This window comes from Manis javanica, chromosome 8 (genome assembly GCF_040802235.1).
Source record: "Manis javanica isolate MJ-LG chromosome 8, MJ_LKY, whole genome shotgun sequence".
NCBI lineage: Eukaryota > Metazoa > Chordata > Mammalia > Pholidota > Manidae > Manis > Manis javanica.
In genome coordinates, this window is record NC_133163.1 from 115,927,868 (window position 1) to 115,948,184 (window position 20,317).

Genomic DNA, 20,317 nt, shown 5'->3' on the forward strand with positions numbered 1-20,317 from the left:
CTAGGTAAATGGCATTACCATGGAAGGTGTAAAACCAATATACTCAAGTCAATTTTCTCAGTAAGATACCAGATTAAAATGGTACTTTGCTTCTCTTTCTGCAAGGATTTCAAAGGGCCTCCCATTTATTAGGGTATTTTCTTCTCTGCTCATTTGATTGTACAAGTAAGGATAACATAACAACTCACTGGCTCTTTTTTTAAGAACACAAAAATTGTGACTACATTAGATAGTAGTAGAGAATGAAATAGTCATCTCACCAAATGCCCAGAAAAGAGCAAGCAGTAGGGAGAGAATAACAGCTTCATTTGTTTTATTGCTTACATACTTATGGAAGATAGAAGATCACAAGAATCTCCAAGAATTTGTAACTATTTTGTACTTAACGCAAGTTAAAAGGAAGATTGCATGCAGTAAGGCTAAGCCATTAATAAAATAGAAGAGCTATACATATTCTTTGGGCTAAATGCTTACACCTCAACTCAACTAATGAAGAAAAAGAATGGACACTTTATCAGGACCCCAGTTCCACTCATATTCTGCCTTGTTCAGCTTCTTTGAAACCAACTCAAATTCTTGTTTGACAAAGACACCTCTGGCAAATTTGAAATATATAATAGACAAGCAAACTAAATGATTGGGAATATAACTAAATCTTCCAAAAACTCCCCTGCAGAATGGGTATAACTAATGAAATTCTTACAATAAAAACCAACTCAATGATGAACAAATATAGTTGTGGTCATGGAGCCATTAAAGCATTTTGATTCCATAATGTCATATAATGTTTAGAACTGGAAAAGATACTAGAAATTGTTTAACCCAAACTTGCATCTCTCACCCATAACCTACAACCTCCATCTTATTCAGATGTGGAAAATGACTTCAGGGAAGTAAAATAACATACCTTTAAATGGGATATTATATGAATATAGAGCAAAGTGACCACAAATTCCTTTATAATGCATACTGAGATATAAAAAATATCTCAAACTCACAATTAGCAGGGCACAGAAAACTAGAAGTTAAATTTTAAATTTCAGAGCTAAGATTATATATTTGAAACACTGCCACAATTTGTGCTCAACAAAAAAATATGGGTAAATTATTTAGTCCAAACGATTGTTAGGAATAATGTATAATAGTACATGAAGCATGTGTGTGCATATGTCCATTATTTTCACTGGTAAGTTTTCATCATGTGGTTGGTTATTAGGAGAAACTTGGTCTGCTAAAAATGAAACCTTTTTACTAAAAAGTCCCTAAATTTAAAATAAATTTAAGACTTTACCTTTAACATAGGCAGACTTTGAAATTAACTCTCAAATTTTTCCAAAACCAGAATTGTTACTCTTAAATTAACAGATGGTCTGTGCTAATATTTGAAAATCTGAGTTTACCTTGCCTCTTTAAGAAATCAGCAGTTCTTTCTGCTTAATTTCTAGCTAAAGTCATAATCTTTCATTAATTATCCATCAATTCCACAGGAACCAGCTGTGTCCCTCATGCAGCATTATGACAAGTTCAGGTAAGAAATAAGTGGGAAAAACAGATTAAGTTATTAAAATCAAAGATTCTGTTTTCATGTAAATGTCCCACAGAATAAAACCTCCTACATCAAAGTCTGTGCTGCATTCAAAGTTAATATTCCAAACTTCAAGCAGGTGGCATGGCAATAGGCCAATAAAAGCACATATGGAAGAAAGCAAATTAAACCAAGGAGAGTAGCAAAAAATGTATAAACTGGTTTTTTTAAAGGGTAGGAGGAGCCACCAGATGGAATCTCTCTTCATTCACAGGTAGTTTTTTTAAAATAACAAGTTGATTATCTTTTTAAAGGGGGAAAGCACAAAGAGCAAAACAATGAATCCACTGGGTAAGGGGGAAAGCACAAGGCACTGGGACCAGCACGCCACCATTACCACAGCTCCTGATGTTTCCTGAACTGGCTGTACTGTTAGAAATTGGAATAAAATTTGGGCTGTGCTTTACTGAAATCAGCATCTTCAAACAACATGAAAAACATAAAATCAATTAAAATATACTTACTAACTACAATTTAACATATTGGGATCCATTAAGAGTGGTTCATTTTATTGATTAGTGTTTACAATACAAGAGAACAAACCAAAGTGTATTACTCAGAGCTCTTACGAATTCAATTTTATACTGTCTTTGATTTCAGATGATTAAGGTATTTACTTAACATGAAAAGAAACTCTTTTCTCTTCTCTAAACCTAGATGAGAAAAGAACCAATAAATTGGAAAATGAATTTCATCTTTCAGTGTTTTAGTAGTTGGGATGTTTCTTTTCTATAATTCTTTGTGCTGCCTAAAATAATTTGACAGCTCAATTTACTTACCAGACTTTTTAACATTTTATGTCCAATCAGATATTTTCATTGAGGCTGCATATGGGCTTTATTATCACATCTGTGCCATATTAGAACTAGAGAGAATAGTAAAGACTGTCTAATTCCAGTTATCATCAATATCATAATGTAGAGTTTAATTTAAAAAATGTAAATGTGTATGCTGAATTAGCTTTTCCCCTTCAGCTTTCCTGGTTTGGTTTCAAATGTTTAACAAGTTTATTCTTTTCCAAAATAAAACGAAAGTCATTCAAACACTTGTACACATGGCCAAGTTTCTGGAGATCAGCCGGTACAATTCATTAATTTCATAGATGAGAAAATTGAGGGCCAGGAAAAAGAAGCCACTTGCCTAAGAGCAGCAGAGCCTAAAACCAGCAAAGCCTAGAACCTAAAAAAGGTCACCAGCATTTCTCCTGCTGCACCGTGATGCAGGACACACCGTGACATTTGGCATCTGAGCTAGATCACACTCAAGTGTGTAGTGGTCACAAGCCAAAACTAAGCTATGGAACTACAGTATCCTCTGCCCTTTTAAGAAAACCAAAAATAACAGCCAAAACAAGAGCGCTCGTAAGACTGTGGCACAATTAGCCCATCAGAAAACTGTCTATGGGTTTCAGGTATTTACATGTCAAAAGTGAGTCATAGTGATCTCGTGGTGTTTTTTTTTTTTTTTTTTTTTGCCAGACAAGATTTCCTAGAAAAATCTGCAGTGGTCTCCCTTCTTTGCCCTTCACTAAACTGAATTTTGACATTATCAAAGTGACACACCAATAAAATCGAGAGCAGCTCCTCTCTCCTCCTGGTGGCTGCCGGCCTGTCTCACTCTCTGTTGGCAGCCACCTGGTGGAGCTGTCATACGTCATTTTTTAAGAGACAAATTCTAGGTGATTAATTGCCAGGTCTGTTACTACAAACTTTGTTTCATGGCTTAAAATAGTTAATTTGTAGTGTTTTCAGATGACAAGTTAAACGTCAGTCCAGTTCCAGTAGCAAGTATAAACCTTTCTGCCAGTTTTAAGTGCGAGTATTAATCTCCTTCCCTGTTTGAGAAACTGTTTTACATAATGACCAATCAATCCTCCAGCAACCCCTATTTACTTGTCACTCTCTTGGTGAACTTATTTCCTCTGTAGTCCCACAGGGCAAGTCAGCGAAAAGACTCCAGAGAGTGGAAGAAAGCTGGAGCCAAGGAAGCACTTGAGCTCAGTAACCCTACAACTCCCTCCCCCTGCACCCCGGCTATCCTAAAGTTCCCTCCCTCGGAAAAGGTGTAAGTTTGGTAAGCCAAAGTAAAGAAAGGCGGCACCTAGCTTTTTATGGTTCAGAATCTGCAAGAGGTGATAATATTCTTTAGCAGGAACCAGGAAGCCAACTGCAGCTCCAAGGTGAATTCCCCGACCACCACAAACACGCGCTCGCATTTTCTCTCACTCACTCACACACACACACATTTGACACACATCTCCCTTACCTTACTTCCTCACCTATCCACTCCAGCCCCTCTCCTCCCCCGCAAAACACACACACACGCACACACATGCACACACACACGTGCATTATAAACTAAGCACACTGATAACTGTTTCGGATTACTCCTATCTCCTCCAGTAAAATTGAAGACACTTTTTTTTCCTCCACTTATTCAAGTTTTCTTTTATTCCTTTCAACAAATTATTTTTAGGCTTTTTTTTTTCACCATCTATGTTTTTATTACAAACTATTTATGAACTATCTTATCCTAATAACTTTACCAAAGTCTAACTACATGCCAGTCTGGGGGTGCCCTGCAGTGAGTCACTACAAACTATACCAGGCACAGCTTAATGCTGCTGAGATCATCTAGGAGCAGTCCCAGCCGTGGCCCCACCCATGTGGGTATGAGGGCCGTGGAGGGGAACTGCCAAGTGTCCCCAGGGGAGTGGGCTTCAGGTCTGTGAAGATGCTCCAACAGCACAATGCTCATTCTCTGCGTAGTGTCTCCATGTGCTTTTTCATCTTCTCAACTATCCAGGAGGGTAGGACAAAGGACTTCAGCTCCTCTAACTTCAGGTCCGGGCTTCCTCTGGAACAGACATGGGGGAGAATGTAGACCCAAGATCATCCCAGGGTCTGCTGTGGGTGGGTCAGGGGGCAGGTAGGAGACAGACCACTTGTTTTACCTGTAGTCATCGCTGGCAGCGAGGTCCCGGATGTCCTCCTCGACGAGGAGGCAGGCCATCTTCCCCTCTGTTGCCAGCATGTGATGCTGCCCAATCAGCCAGTGCTTGTCCTGGGGGTCAGCCGCATACTTAAAGAGGTATGGGTGCTTGATGTAGATTCTCCCTCTGGTGCCCCCCATCCCCAGGGCCTTGTTGACTTGAGATCCCAACACAAAGGTGGTAGATTCATTCAGCCGAGCTGGGTCCCACTTGGGGCCTTCTCTGGGATTTGGTCCACAGGATTTTGGTTTCCGTACCTTGCTGGCAGCTGCCTGGTCATTTGAGATCATGTGTCCAAGAGGCCGTTGCTTCCTCTTTTTGGGAATGGGGCTTTTGCGATGGGCACATTCCTCTTCTGCCTGCCTGGCACGCTTTATTCCTGGAAGCTCAGGGATCGATGTGGGCATTACTTTTTCTCTACTAGGAAACAGTACTTTAGCCCGTTCTAGGCAGTTCCGACAGGTCTCCTGGATCAGCTCCTCTGCATCCACATGTTCCCCGACATTTTCTCGCACGTTCAGTGCTCCCTTCTGGAAGAACTTCATGTACTTGTCAAAGACAGTCTGGATGTCCTTATTGATGCTAGGCTGCAAGACAGCTCCGAGGAGGTCCATGGAGACGGAAGGGTCTGTGAAGCTCGTGGTGATCTGTGGGCGATGGCCCCTTCGCTGCACCTGCCGGTGCTTTATCATTACATTCCACGGGTTCTTGGGAGCCAGCTGCCCCGCTGCGCCCGCGTCTGCCAGCTCGGGGCCGTCCCGCTCAGCCCAGCCGGGTCCCCGCGGCTGCTCGACGTCGCCAGTGGCCTCCATGGCGCCCCAGTCACCGCAAGCTCGGTCCGACTCTGCCACCGGCCGGGAAGTGGCCCCGTGACATCACAGAGGCTCTCAGCTCGCGGACACGGAAGCGTGACGCCGCGCGCTGAGTTACCACGGGAACCAAACTGCTACATGTCCGGGGATCTCGGACGCCCGGAGATGCGCGTGAGCTGGGGTGGGGGAGGGGCTCGGGTCCCGCGGGGCCACAGCTCTGCACGTTACCCCGTTCGCTGAGGTCTGCTCCTTTCTCCAGGTGTGTGCAGTCTGACGCCGTCCTTTTTCCTGCTGCTCTCTCAGGATTAGTTGCGCCTATTAAATTTTCTAATTGTATCCAGTTTTAGGAGGAAGCCTCTGTCTCTCCTTGCACGCCGCCATCTTTGGGACACTTTTAATACAAGTAGAATAAATGTACCCTTAACTAATCATGATGTCCTTTGTGAAGAGAAGCTGTCCAATGGTTAAATCGTATTTCCTATGCCCTGAGGGAAGGCACAGCTGCCACCTCAAATCAAGACGCTCCTTCCAGAAATCAGCACTCTTCTAAGAACTCGGTTGGTTTTAGTCTTTCTCACAGAACCGAAGCTGCCTTTACAGCCAGGTCTCATATCCTACCACCCCAGATCCGAGTGTCCTTCATGGTACCCCGTCTTCCAGGGACCCCTGTTCCTCTCCCTTCCCTCTGTGATGGCAACAGAGCACAGACCTGGGGTCAGACCGACCTGCCTTTGATCAGTGGCCCTCTGTGAGAATGACAGAGAAACCTCTCTGTCTCATTTCCTCACCTACAAACAGGGGACAAAAATACTCAAATGGCTTCTCAAAGGTTAAATGAAACAATGTCTATGAAAGCACAGGCCGCCACTGGGCACAGAGCAGGACCCAGGTCGTGTTCACGTCTTCCTTCCTAGTTCATTTTTCTGTATAGGTGACAACACTCTTGACCAGAGGGTAAGTTAGAGATGCATAAGCAAAGAAAGAAACATCACAATTACAAAATAAACACCTCCTCTAGGCTGCTCTGGCCCCTCCCTTCCCAAAATATGCCTTCCCAATTTTTTCTTTTCCATTGTTAAGGCACAGATAGAGACATAAGAGAAAGCAAGTAGGGAAATTACAGGAGGCAGCAGAGTCTTGACGTCAGTTGAAGGGGAAAGTAGCCATTATGAAAGAAAAGAACTGAGCAAAATGTGATTCAGGAAACAATAAGAAAGCCAGAGTTTTCATTAACCAGCAGGGAAAGAAAAAAAGAGAACTTTAAAAATCATAATGGCTCTATATTGTTGCAACGAGTCACAATTTCATATCTACAACTGCATGAGGATGTCACACAAGGTGGGTGCTGCTTGGTCAAATACTTTGCAATAGTTGCGAAGAAATTATTGCTCAATCAGTAGGAGCGGATCATCCTGCTGCAATGCAAAGGGCCTTTGCAGCCTGTGTGGCATTTAAAGATTAAAACTGTGCAACATTAGAGTTGGGACAAACTCTGGGAAATTCTTATCTGTGACTCTCTGAGGAATCACCCTGCAGCCTCCTGGGGCAAGTATGAGCAGCCTTTGCTTCAGTCGATGCAGTCACAGGAGCAGCCTTAAGCTGCTGGGGCAAGAATCACTGGGTCAGGTCAAAGTCGCATACCACTTGCCTTAGCAAGAGTACAGCGATTTCAGTTTGCTTGCGACACTTTTCCTCACACACTCCTATCTCCAGTCACGCTCTAAATTCATATTTCCACATGCTTTAGGGCTTTTTATATCACAGTGGAAAAGTTTTAAAAGTTGAAGCACAGGAAATCTAACTCAGTGCTTCTCCTTTTCTTCAAGTTTACTTTCTCCCAACAGCCATCTGGAACTGGTCACCACCGCTTCACCTTAAAATAACTGGGAGAGTTATTGGCCTCTGCTTGCCCTTAGAAGACCTCACAATGCAGGGAGAGACAAAGATGCACAGAAGAACAGAAAGAAGCTTGCAGAAAGGGTAGAGAGAATATGGAGAAGTGTTTTAAGGAGGACAAGGAGAACCATCAGCCTCTGATTTTACAGGCTGCATGCAAAGACTACTTTATCCATCCCAGTGGCACAGCTGATGGTAACTCCTATTCATATGAGGGGAAGGAGACGTCTTTGACTTTCATTACTATTACTTATTTGAAACCACAGTTCTAGATACACATCTAAAGTAGTAGCTCTTTATGTGGAGGTGATTTGGGCCCACAGGGGACATGCATGTCAACATCTGGGGACATCTTTTGTTGTCACAAGTGGGGAGATGCTACCAGCATGTAGTGGACAAAGGCCAGGACCAACTACTGAACGTCCTGCAGCAGACGGGCAGCCCCAAGCACCAGCAGGGCTCAGGCGGAGAAAACCTCGTCTACAAGCAAAGGAACTTGGGGAACTGACTCAGCTCAGTTCTAGAATATAAGTTCTGGAATGCAAAGTTCATTTTATTCTCCCTCACTGAACTGAAACTGAAACTAGGCTTTAGAGACAGGTAGCATAACCCCCCAACCCAGACACAAATGTCTTTTTCATTTGTATCTGACAAACTCTCTCTGAAGTGTCTTGTTTAATTATTTTAACTACACAAATTACTTGAAAATACCTTATGAAGGGTGGTTTTCTGGAAGAAAGCATACATAAACCTTAATAGGAAAATTACAAGATGAAAGTACTTTTTATATTCAAATGATAATTTTTCATAAATAATGAGTAATACAACTTCCATAAAGATGCAAAGTAATACAACTTTAAAAAAAATGCCAATGTCTGCTCAAGATGACAACAGTATCCACAGAAGATGCTAACTTACTCTGAAAGAAGATAAACATGTCTGTGATGAATATTCCAAACCAAAATAAGACTGATAAACATTTACTCTGTAGCCCCTTCTATTACTTTCAATATATATTAAAATATTGAAAATAAGTTTGGTTCATTGAAAAACATCATAAAACTAACAGATCCAACGTCCCACTATCCAAAAGGTTTCAAGAAAGTTAAAATTATGATTGGGTAACACATGGTCGAAAGATCATGGAAAAAGATAACGACAATAAACTGGACTTAATCAAAAGTTCAAACTTTTGCATTTCAAAAGATAACATCAAGAAAACAAAAAGAAAGCCACAGGACAGAAAAAATATTTGCACATTACATATATGATAAAGTACTTTTACAATTCATTAATAAGATAACAAAAAATCCAATTTAAAAATGGGCAAAAGATATGAACAGACACTTCACCAAAGAAGACGGATGAATGGACCATTTGCACATGAAAAGATTTTCAACACCGTTAATTATTTGGGAAGTACAAAGCAAAACCACAAGGAGATACTACTTGAAACGCACTAGAATGGCTATCATCGAGAATACAGACAATAACAAATACTGAAGATGAGAAACCGGAGACCCTATGCATTGCTGATGGGAATGTAAAACAGTGCGACCACTCTGGAAAATAGTTCGGCAGTTTCTTAACAGTATAATAATTTCTTAGAATGTCCATAATAGCTTTATTTATAACAGTCAAAAAGTGAAAAAACCGAAATGTCTACCAACTAATGAATGAATGGATAAACAAAATATGGTATATGAACATGAAGTATAGGCTGTAACATGCATGAATCTCAAAAACATGCCAAATAAAAGAAGCCAGACCCAGGAGACCACATATTATGTGATTCCTTTTGAATAAAATGTCCACAAAAGGCAAATCTATAAAGATAAAAAGTACATTATAGTGGCTGCCTAGAACTGGGGGTGGGTAAGGGGAGCAACCAGAAAAAGGGGTAATATTTCCTTCCAGGATGATAGAAATGTCCCGTATGTACAACAGGTGAACTTTATGCTATTTAAATTACACACCAATAAATCTAAAAAATCATGGAAGCTGGAAGATAATGCCCTCATTTTACTGATTCCTCATGAGGTGAGGCACAGGTTTTAGATACTTAGAACAAGGATGGTAGGATGGCACGTGTAAAGACACGATGTAAATATTTGTAGAAGGAAAAGTTCATTTGCTTCAAGTCAATTAGCTAGGAAGAAAGTAGTAACTGCTCAACTCACAAAAAAACTTCCCCCACAAGAATACTGAACAACCCCAGCAGAATTCAGATAGAATGGCAATTTCTTGTGTCAGCATAACAGTGCTGCTTATTACCAAATGATCATACATTTTCTGAACGTACTGACTTTGATCCAAGCACGATAATACTTTTCCCCCACTCTGTGTAGTATACTAGCTTTCAGTCTGTGTGGAAAATTAAACCCAAAATAGGTTACTTGTTACTGAACCTAAAACATCATAAAGGTCCTTTAAGAGTTTCAAAACTGTCCTCTCTGCCTTAATGTACGTCAGTCTTGCTTTCTGGATGACTAATTATTAGAGATGTGTTTGTGGTATCTGCGTGCACTGGCTCCAATGTAAACACAATGTCATGTCCAGATCATCAAACACTTGGAATTACATAATCCAATCAAAGGCTGAGTTGTCCGACCATAACAAAACAAGCAACTTTGCTTAAGCAAAAATTGTAACTTATTCCCAGAGTGAAACAAAAGGATCCATTTAGAGTACCTCAAGAAGCTATAGAAAAATGCAAATTAGAAGCCCCAAGAGCTTACGCCTGTTCTGTTGCTAGAGGATGTGAGCTAAACTGTGCAGCATTAGCCCCCACTTTTGAAATAAGGATGTTTTCCTTAGTAAATTGCTTTGAAATCTCTTTGTAAGCATAGGGGGTCTGACAGACCTAGAAATAAACTCCCACTCATGCAGAATGAATGTTTCCCAAATAAGCAGTGTCATAAATAATGGCTGGCTTTGCTTGTGTAACCCCAAAGTCTAGTTTACCCACCACATAATTGAAGTATCTGGTCTGCAGTTTTAGAAACCTGAGGACCAGAGGATTGTTTATACTGGTAAGTGCATTTTCTGTTTGATTTCTGCTCCAAACTCTGCTCCAAAAGTGGGGTGTCTACAGCAACCTTATAATGGGGCTAGATTCTTCAGTTTTCAAAAAATAAATATACGCACACACATACACACACAGAATAAGAACGCCAGAGGTAAGAAGCATTATATAATCTAACGTGAAAATAAGTAACATGATAACATAGAATCTTACATCTATGAGGGATTAGAGATGATCTGGGACAACTTTTTATTTTGAATGTTAATCCTACAGAGTATGAGGGACTAAGAAATACTATATCTCTACTTTGAGTTCACTCAATTGAGAAAATAAAAATCCAGGCACTGTTAAGGACTATCAGACATCCATAATGCTCCTTTCAGATATAGGTCTTCTGGGCAAAGGTATTTTTTCCTTTACTCAGAACTAGGACTTCAACCATCCTAAATAGAAATGCAAACATATTTAAAACCTTCTTTCAGGGGTTGATCTTCTCTATCATTTCTTACACCAATGCACCATCTTAAATTTAAATGATTCTGACTGCTAAGGAATTATAGCAGCCCATTCACACATACAAATCCTGAATGTGAAAAGATGCTTCAGCACATACGAGTCACCTAGCACTTCCAAGTCACTGTTTTTTCATTTATAAAATGAAGAGAACCTGACTTCATGACTTCACGGGGATACAAGAACCAAACTAAACAATGTGAAAACAAAATACGGTATATCATTCAACAGAATATGGGAAGAGTACTGATATACATACAAATGCTTGCTATGATTCTAAGATCTCCAGATTCCCACTAAGGGAATCTTGCTCCAAATGTTCAGAGGTAGGGCCTGAATGGCTTATAGTTGCTGTGCTGGCATTACTAACTTAAAAACCGGGCAAGTCTCCAGGGACTTTTCTTTCTGAAGTTCTTTCTAGGAAAGTACAATAGATGTTAAACTTAGGTATCTATCTGCATTTGAATATTTTCACAAGGAGCACATCCATTCACGACCTCCCTCTTGAGGGCAGGAAGAATACCTAATAATCAGTTTAGCTGAGTGGCTGGCACAAAGACGAGCTCTATGCTTAATATGCAGAATAAAAGTAAAATGTTCACATAAATATAAGTGAGGTGGAATGAGGCCCTGGAGGACAGACACTCTCCCATTGCATACGGCCTTACACAAGCTTCTCAAGTGTCCTGAACTTTCATTTCCCTTTACAAGTCCACACTGTCTATAGTGCCCCTTTTATATGCTGTCAGACATCCCCCCAGAATATAGTAAACAAGGCCTCTGAGTGATGAAATGATAAAAAAAAGTTTCTCAAAAAATCCACACATACACTTTATCTACAGCAGAGGCCTACTTTTTTTTTTCATGTATATTTATAGCAAACTTTGTTATTTGGCTATGAAATATTTCCCACCGTTGGTTAATAGCAGTAAAATTCATCAGATGTCAAAGGAAAGAGAAACTGGAGAAATCCTAAATGTTCCTCTTCCAGATGCGTGGAATGACACGGAAGCAAAGGTAGATTAGATTCAATTCAAAATCATACTATGGCCTGGTAACAGCAAAAACTTGGCAAAAGTCACTCATTACTGGAGTCTCCATCCCTTATGCCAAAATTAGACTCCGTTCATGATAATTCAATTTTTAATTATAGTAAAACAATGAGCTGTTTTTGTTTTTTTTTTTTTTTTTTAACTGAATTGTTCAGCAAATACTGCATTCTATTGTTATCTCCTGTTTCCCTACTCATTAACCTGGGAAGAAATGCTAGCACCCTCTTTTATAGTTGACTTTTTCTTACTCAAGTAATCTCTCCACTAACTGTTCTCTTTCACAGAGGAAAGGTCATCTAATTTTAACCAACACTAATGTTGGATTTTGAATTATCTAAAAGGCATTTCACATATAGAAATAAAGTTAATAATTTTACAGAATTTCACCTCCAATGATGCTAATATACTTTATATAGAAGTACAGTGTTACTATTTGCCATCTATTGGTACTCAGCTCCTTCGTGTCTGCCAATTCTGATCCTTAAAACAGAAGCTAGAGTACCACAGCTTCAGAATACTTAAGTATTTCTGAGATTGGCTTTGAAAGGGCTCTTATTTCAATAATGGAAATCCAAATGCCTGTAAGTATTTTGGAAAGTTAAATATACCAAGAGTCTTAAGAATCCATCTTATGAATCTGGAGCCAATTCTGGTATGCTCACAAATTCTGATATATTGCTCTATGTACTATAGGAAGGAAACTAATTTATGCTGTAATGTTAAAGGAAAATAATAGGAAAAAATTATATATGAAATACTATACATGAAAAATAAAAACATGTTTATATATATTCACTTACATATATATACTTAAAAATACAAAAATATTTTAAATTCTTACATATAAAAGTAAAAAGTTATATATTAACTATCAAGATCAAACTTACATGTGAAATGTAACCACAATTTTTTTAAAACCTGTGTGTTGAAAGAAAGACTGGAAAGAAATGTACAGAAATGTTAACTGTAATTGTGTTTGTGTCATGAGACCATGACTGACATTTTCTTGTCTCCATATGCTAAATCTTACTTAATGAGTATGCACTATACTTTTATGAAACAATTTTTTAAGAAGAAATGAGGGAAATAAATGGAAAGGAGTAGTGTTCAGAGAAGAGAAAATGGCAATAATTAGAGCAGTTAGTTACCATTTAGTAAGTGCTCTAATTAAACTTTTACCCTCCCAAGAAACTTTTGGAGTGATCACAAATGATAACTTATGATTAGTTATAAATAAATGATAAACTATAGAATATTCATACTAGAGGGACATCCTGCCTAATTCTGTCATTTGACAGACACAGGAAAAAAATACTTGTATGATGCTTTACAATTCATAAAGTGCTTTCCAAATGTCCTATCACTTGTCCTTAGAATAATCCTGTAATATAGGTTCATGTGCACCATTTTAAGGATTAGGAAACTGCGGGTTAGAGAGATAAGACACTTTAATAATAATATCTAACATTTACTGAATGTTTCCTATCTGCCAGCCAAGCTGAGCACAACAATCGTGTGAAAATCATCATTTTACAGTTAAGAAAACTGAAGGGCAGAGGTTAATTGTGCTATCGTATAGCTGAGAGTCACTGCTCTGAGGCCAAGCCACGCATGTAAAACAGGAGTCTTGAGTTATAATCAACTTCAGAGTCCTTTATTGGAAGAGATGAGCCTCTGACCCAGTCCTATGCTGTCTCTACGATACTGGTCTCCTCGCCTACCATTTTTTTTTTTTAAGTTACTTAGTTTGCCACTATGAAGCTCCGCAGAGGCAAGGACTAGGCCCAGTAATAACCCAAAACTAATACTGGTGGAGAGCCTATGCCTCAGGAGGAAGGCAAGGCGGTTATACGTGTCACTACAGAGTGGAGGGAACAAGGCTAAGAAGTCTTAATATTTACGTCAAGGGGCAGCCAAGAGGAAACATACTCTCTACTTTAGGAGAAGGAATAGCAACAAAAATCACAGTTCCTGCACCTTACACCCGACGAAACTCCGTAAAATTTCCAGGGAGCCCTTGAGTTCTTTGCAAACGATTCCCGCAACAACCTGCGGGCTGGGCGGGGCACAGTCAGTCCCACTTTACAGAAAAAGCTCTAAGAAATGCAATAGTGAGCCGGGCAAGCAGAAAAGCTACGAATGTAAGAGCTCAGGGGGAGACCCCTGCGGGAACTAGGCACCTCGACCCTGTATGAGGGGCACCCGAGGAGCCTCAGGCCCCCCGCCAAGTGGAGGAAGAGCCCGGGCCCCGCGGCGGGACAAAGGCCCAGAGGGAGGCTGTGGTCCTGAGGCTGCCGCCGACGAGACGAGGAGGCTTGGAGGTCGGCCCAGGAGCCTCGCCACTTACGTTGCACCAGCCGGTCTGCGGAGAAGGTGGACGAGCAGCTAGTGACAAGAGCACAGGGGACGCCCGCGGCCATAGCTGCGCTGGCGAGCCAGGTGGGTCGGGAGCCGCTTCCGCCTTGGGCTGCACCACAACCACCAGCGCGCGGGGGAAACACGCCAGGACGGGCGCGTTCTCGGAAGGAACTGCTACCCTGACTCCTCCCTCGCCCCCTCTTCCGCTGCCGGCGTAGAACAGGCCTGGCTGCGCGTGGTGTTGCCATGGGGACGGCCGCGCTAGTAGGTTTGCGCAGCTGCCGCGCTCCCCTCAACGGGAGGTAGCCCTCCCTGGCCCTGGCCATGGCACGGGAGGCTGAAAACCACGACCCCATCGGATCCATCTTAATCCAGGTGGGAAAGGGGCCTCTGCCCAGATAAGACGCTTCTGAATAAGGCCCGGCAGCATCCATCTGCTTGCGCCCAGCCATTTGGAGCGCCGCCTCCAGACCGCGTCCAACTCGAGAGCCGCACAGCCTCTCGCCTCCCAAATGTGGCAACCAGACCTCATCCACGAGCCTCACACATCTCTGATGCCTTGTCCTGGAGACTGCGCTCCAGGGGCACGACCATTCTGCCCCCGGTAAAACTCCAAGACAGTACACCTCACCCGGGAACCTTTGCTTAGGAAAAATCCATCTTATACTGGGGCACCATTTAAAAATAGTACGTTCTGAAAATTTTGAACCAACGATTTGGTGGTGTGGGGGAAATACAAATCAGACATATTGAGGAGGTAATAAGAAATTGGGGGAGAAATAGAAATATATGAACTGCTTTTCTTAAGCACCCAAATTATTTGGATCTTCAAGTCGCTTGCAAATAAGTCCTGGGGTGTAATGTACAGCACATGGTGACTACAGTTAATAATACTGTTTTGGATAATTGAAAGTTGCTAAGAGATCTTAAAAATTCTTATCACACACGCAGAAAATTATAACTGGTGATGGATGTTTACTAGACTTGTGATCATTTTGCAATATATACAAATAACGAATCATTATGTTGTATGCCTGAAACTAATAAAATGTTATATGTCAGTGATACCTCAATAAAATAAAAGTCCCTTGCTTGGGAACACACACAGGAAAATATACTAAAGATAAACTGGACTTCAAACCAAGTTCAAGTTTTGAACATAAAAGTGAGAGATTGAAAAACTCAGGGAAGTAACTTTTTCTAATCTAAGGGGAAAATATCCAGAAAGCCTGAACTTTTCCAGTGTAATTCAGTTTACACTTAGAGTTCTCTGAAATGGTAAAAGCATTTTGTTGTTTTTCCAAATTAACTTAATTTTAAAACATTTCCACATATATCACCACTTCTAACTCTTTTAGCTCCATGTGACCAAGGGTGAAGTCATTTGCCTAAGGTCACTCCATTAGGACTCTCACTCAAATCTGCCACGGGTTTAATTTTTCTTTCTGCCAGCATTTTGGTCTCTTACCTGCTATCTGGGAGATACTTCTTCAAATTCAGCTTTTCCAAAATACAAACCGCTAAAGTCACCAGTTTCATAGACTTCCCCATTATGAATCATGGCCAAATTTTACCTTACCTTTTATTATCTTCTTTCACCATCAACCTAGGAAGAGTTTAGCCAAACTGCAAAGACTGAGGGAACCGTCCCCACAAGACTGCCCTCACTCCACCCACAGTTTAGGAGTCCCCACAACCACCCTATCTTTAGACCAGCAGCTGTCTACAAATTTGGAGGCCCTGATCCCCCACCTTAGTTGACTTCCTAGAGTGACTCACAGACCTCAGGAGAGCTCTGTGGTTACCATTACAGTGTTATTATAGCAAAGGGACATAAATTAAAGTCAGCCAAGGGAAGAGAGGCATAGGGCAGAGTCTAGGAGGGGTACAATGGAGCTTCCAATCATCCTTTGTCCATGCAATCATGGATGGCATTACCTCCTCTTAGCCACGATGTGTGACAATGTGCATGGAGTATTGCCAACGAGCGAAGCTTTCAGGAGACTTTGGTGTGCAGAGATTTTACTGGGGCTTGATCACACACTGGCCAGTGGGTGAACTTTCTTCTTCAGCCCTTTCCAGAGGTCAGACTAATATTTTCAGTCTCCAGTTCTTCTAGAGATTGGGACTGATACAGCATGATTCAAAGCCCCTATCATAAATCACATTGTCAGACGGGTGGCTAAAGCCAGAGCAAAGACACTCCTACCAAACAGGACACTTCAGGGGGTTGAAGATTGCCTCATGGTACAGACCTCACTTTGGATAAGGTTGATTCTTACTACACATACCCCCTTTAAATCCAGGGCCCATTTTTACAGATTCCAAACAATTCAAACACTAGCAGCCACTCCTGCTTAGAAACAGCTGTTCTTCTCCACAGTATACTTCATGTTGACCAGAGAAACAATTAAGTTTCTCTTTAGTTTCCTCTATTTCTTCATACCTGGAACATCTTTAAGAAGGAGACCAGAATCTGGAGAGAATTCTCACCTTAATTTCACACTTTCCCTTGAGATCATTCTATTTCCCAAGGCTGCTCCCTGTGTGGTTTGGAATAGTGTCGAATAGTGTATTGACTGAAAAGCCAGAAGGCTTTTCACTTTAAAGTGGGGTCCAGAGGGAGCTGTCTGGTCAACCTAGAATACAACATTACAATATCAATGTGTTGTCACTGAATTGTCAAGTGGAACAGAAGACCTGAGAATGGTCATATCCATGCTGATCAGCACCCCCATTTGTTTAAAAGGGTTATTCTGGACACACAAAGTAGAGGGCTTTCCAGGAAAGGAGAGTCTACCTGTTAACCTGATTACTAGGCTGATCACTAGATGCAGCGTAAAATTCTCCCTAGTAATATGTACGGAATATGTATAATAGGAAATGCGGAAGACCTTCCCTACTTCCCCACTGAGTCCCGAGTGTGAGCACACAGCACCACTCTGGGACATGCAACCTGGAGTCCACTTCTGCCTGGGGCTGTGATTTATTTCTTTCAAGCAGGTTACCAATAAGCAGTACATCCAGTCAAAAGAACCCTTGGTTGGGAGTTGGAGTACTGAGGTCTGACCCTGGCAATGACATTCTTCCAGATGAGTAACTGGGCTAGTCCCTTCACCTCTCTGGGCCAGTTTCCACCTCCAACTCTAAATTGTCCCAGTCTCCCCAAAGCTACCTAATCTCTCTTTGTTGTAAAGTGGACTTCTTTTCCTATTAGCCTAGGCCATGAAATTAATTATATATTAATGTTATATATATTATATATGTAGATAGATATATAATACATATAGTTTCGAGACATAATGTGCTGTATATTACGTGTGTGTGTGTGTGTGTATATAGTTACCAGGAAAGCAGAGGGACCTCAAATCTCTACTTGCTTCACCCCAATATGGTACATAATTCTATGCCTCAATCAGATACATTAAGCAACTCTTTAGATCAGTGGTTCTCATCTGAGCACTTGTTAGAAATGCAAATTCTCAGACTCCACTCCAGACCTATTAAATCAGAAGCTCTTGGGTGGGTCCCAGCAATCTGTTTTTTACAAGCCTTTCAGAAACCTCTGATGCACACTTAAGTTTGAGAGCTACTAATTTAGATCATATTGTAAAATATATTCTGTAATATATGGTTTCAAAGAAAAATCACAATAATCAAAGCTTACATAGTATTTACCAACTATCATGCACGGTTCTAAATACTTTATATATTTTAACTCATTTAAGCCTTACAACAAGGCTATCAGATAACTACTATTATTTCATGTTATATGAAAGATGAGTGTTGTAGATAGATCCATATACATACAGTCTTCTCAGACCTTTCAATCTGTCAATCCTAGTATAAAAAGCAAGTCTTCCTGCCCCTTTTTGCTCCTGTAGATATTTCAATTTGGCCTTTTTCACTGAATTTTCACCAACCTGAAGCTTTGTATATTTACGAACATACATTTGTAGATATTGTAGATACTGTGCATGTACTCGTTAATGGTTAGGGATGAAGGCCCTGGATTCAGGTTGCTTGGATTTGAATAGTTCTACCAACTAGCCAGCTGTGTTACCTTGCACAGGTTACTTAACCGCTTTAAACTTCAAATTCGTTCAAATATAAAATGAAAATAAGATGAACTCTCTCTTAAGAATCTTATAAGGATCAAAATATAGGATAACCCTCAATAGATGTTACTTATGATTAGATCTGTCCTCTTACCCTTAATATTACTTAGTTTTGTGTACATTTCTATCTTTTCAAGATTAGCCTGCTTTTTACTCTAAGTTGCTGGGGAAAAAAGGAAAAATTAATTTTAACCTGTCTTGTTAACCAAGACTACTCCATTCCTAACTAGAACTTTATGGGTTTTGCTAACACTGGCATGGCAAACACTGTGTGCACACCTTGTTTCCCTATTACAAGCTGATTTTTGGATATCCCATTTTACCTAGTACAGGATGGGGCCTATTGATCCCAGATGATTAGATTATGAACGGATCATTGATTTGGTCTCCAATAACTTACATTCTGTTCAAAAATAAATAGAGCTGGACTAACATTTCCTATTATTTAGAAAACACAACATGGTACAAATTAATATTTCAATAGAAGTAATATTTTGATTAAATGTCTATAAAGAAAAAAAATCTTTAAATACAAAAAACAGTGCTCCATAATTACAAGCTCTTTGTGTAACTTAGAATGAAAACATGTGCCTTAAGTTGTAGCGCTCCAAAATCTTGCGATTATAGACTATCTACTGTTAAAAGAACATATGGGATGTGAACAGTTCCCAGGAATGTGTTGTTTTAACTTATCTGATTTTTCTCAAATATTCAAATTCAGTTAGACAATATCCATCATATCATTGATAAGTTTTCACAAATGCCTAGGGTGCCTAACTGGTTTTCTTGGTTTCACTGGATATGGCTGGTAATTGTAGGTCTGCTTTGGTTATGTAGCTGTATTCCTATTATGTTAATGTGTGCATGCAATTTAATTAGTAGTTTAAAACCTATACACGCTTATGTCACACTACAAGAAGATATGTCAAAGAAATAATCAATCCTCCCATGTTTTCTTCCATCTGCTACTTCTATAGCTTCTCTTCTTCCTTCATAATTAGAACCCCAAAGTAGAATTCGTGCCTCATATCGAAATTACCGAGTATCGTAATTCTTCCAAGTGGTAAATATACCTCAAGACAAATGCTGGGCATAGAAGCCACAGGGCATAAATCTGCAAAAAAGTAAAAAGCTAACCTTTTCAAACAATATTGCTTCTCTCTCACTTACCAACTTTACATTTCCCTGTATGGCCCCGGAAGATGACTGGTTAGCCAGAGACGGGTAAGATTCCTCAAGGGAGGAACAACCTAAGACAGGCACAGTCGCAGGGGGGCCATCAGGTGAGAAATTGGGGATCAACAGAGGTGAGGCTTAGAACCTCACCCCCCCTGTATTGAGAGAAATCTTCTGCATCCGTGGATGTTTTGCTGCCCTTGTCTAGCTTGGATTAATACTTAATCTATAGGCACACACCTGATCATCTACATTTGCCCTCTTACAGCACTAAACTATGTTTTCTACCTTTATCTTGCATCTACCTACCACTTCAGCATTTTATTAAAAAAAAATAATAATAATAATAAGAGAGAAATGTGGGATTCACATAAAAATCAAACAAATAATCATAATTGACCTGATTGTTTATAGTTCATGATGCGTGATCAAAACCCAAAGTTTCTGTGATGACTGCCCTTGCACTGTTCACCATGTAAGAACTTATTCACTAAGTAAGAACTTGTTCACCATGTAAAAACTTGTTTGTTATGCTTCAGAAGATTGGAGACTGTTGAGAATTAGGCTTGGGGCTGATTAATGATTGTGCATTGAGTCCCCTATACAGAATTTTATTGTTGTTAACAACCACATGATCAATAAATATGAGAGATGCCCTCTCAAAAAAAAAAAAAGAAAACATGTGCCTTGCATGTTTGGATTTTTCAGGATAGTTCTGATTGTGAATATTCTATCCCATTGTCAGATCATGTATCAAAGCCCATGTTTTCATTTTGGGTTGAGGCAACAT

General features: G+C 40.3%; 3 protein-coding genes across 7 annotated transcripts in view; 1 reads left to right on the forward strand and 2 right to left on the reverse strand.

Annotated features, from left to right (window-relative positions):
• The window catches only part of AAGAB (alpha and gamma adaptin binding protein), a 48,330-nt gene extending 33,929 nt beyond the window's left edge, over nucleotides 1–14,401 (reverse strand). Inside the window, exon 1 of one of the 5 annotated variants that reach the window (XM_073212048.1) lies at nucleotides 14,223–14,401. In XM_073212048.1, coding sequence (XP_073068149.1) covers nucleotides 14,223–14,295 — 73 coding nt within the window. In that variant the 5' untranslated portion in view covers nucleotides 14,296–14,401. The remainder of the gene's footprint in view (nucleotides 1–14,222) is intronic. The other 4 variants (XM_073212045.1, XM_073212044.1, XM_073212047.1 and 1 more) reach the window with 4 other exon arrangements.
• On the reverse strand, nucleotides 7–12,661 carry LOC108404780 (deoxynucleotidyltransferase terminal-interacting protein 1-like). Its single transcript, XM_017672542.3, has 2 exons — nucleotides 4,539–12,661; nucleotides 7–4,441 (listed from the first exon to the last, which is right to left on the reverse strand). The coding sequence occupies exons 1-2, from the start codon at nucleotides 5,387–5,389 to the stop codon at nucleotides 4,339–4,341; spliced, it is 954 nt and encodes a 317-aa protein (XP_017528031.2). The 5' UTR covers nucleotides 5,390–12,661; the 3' UTR covers nucleotides 7–4,338.
• A 58-nt stretch (nucleotides 14,402–14,459) lies between the features above and the next one.
• Nucleotides 14,460–20,317, forward strand: part of LOC140843193 (IQ domain-containing protein H-like) — a 44,878-nt gene continuing 39,020 nt past the window's right edge. The window contains exon 1 of the mRNA XM_073212051.1: nucleotides 14,460–14,608. Coding sequence (XP_073068152.1) covers nucleotides 14,558–14,608 — 51 coding nt within the window. The 5' untranslated portion in view covers nucleotides 14,460–14,557. The remainder of the gene's footprint in view (nucleotides 14,609–20,317) is intronic.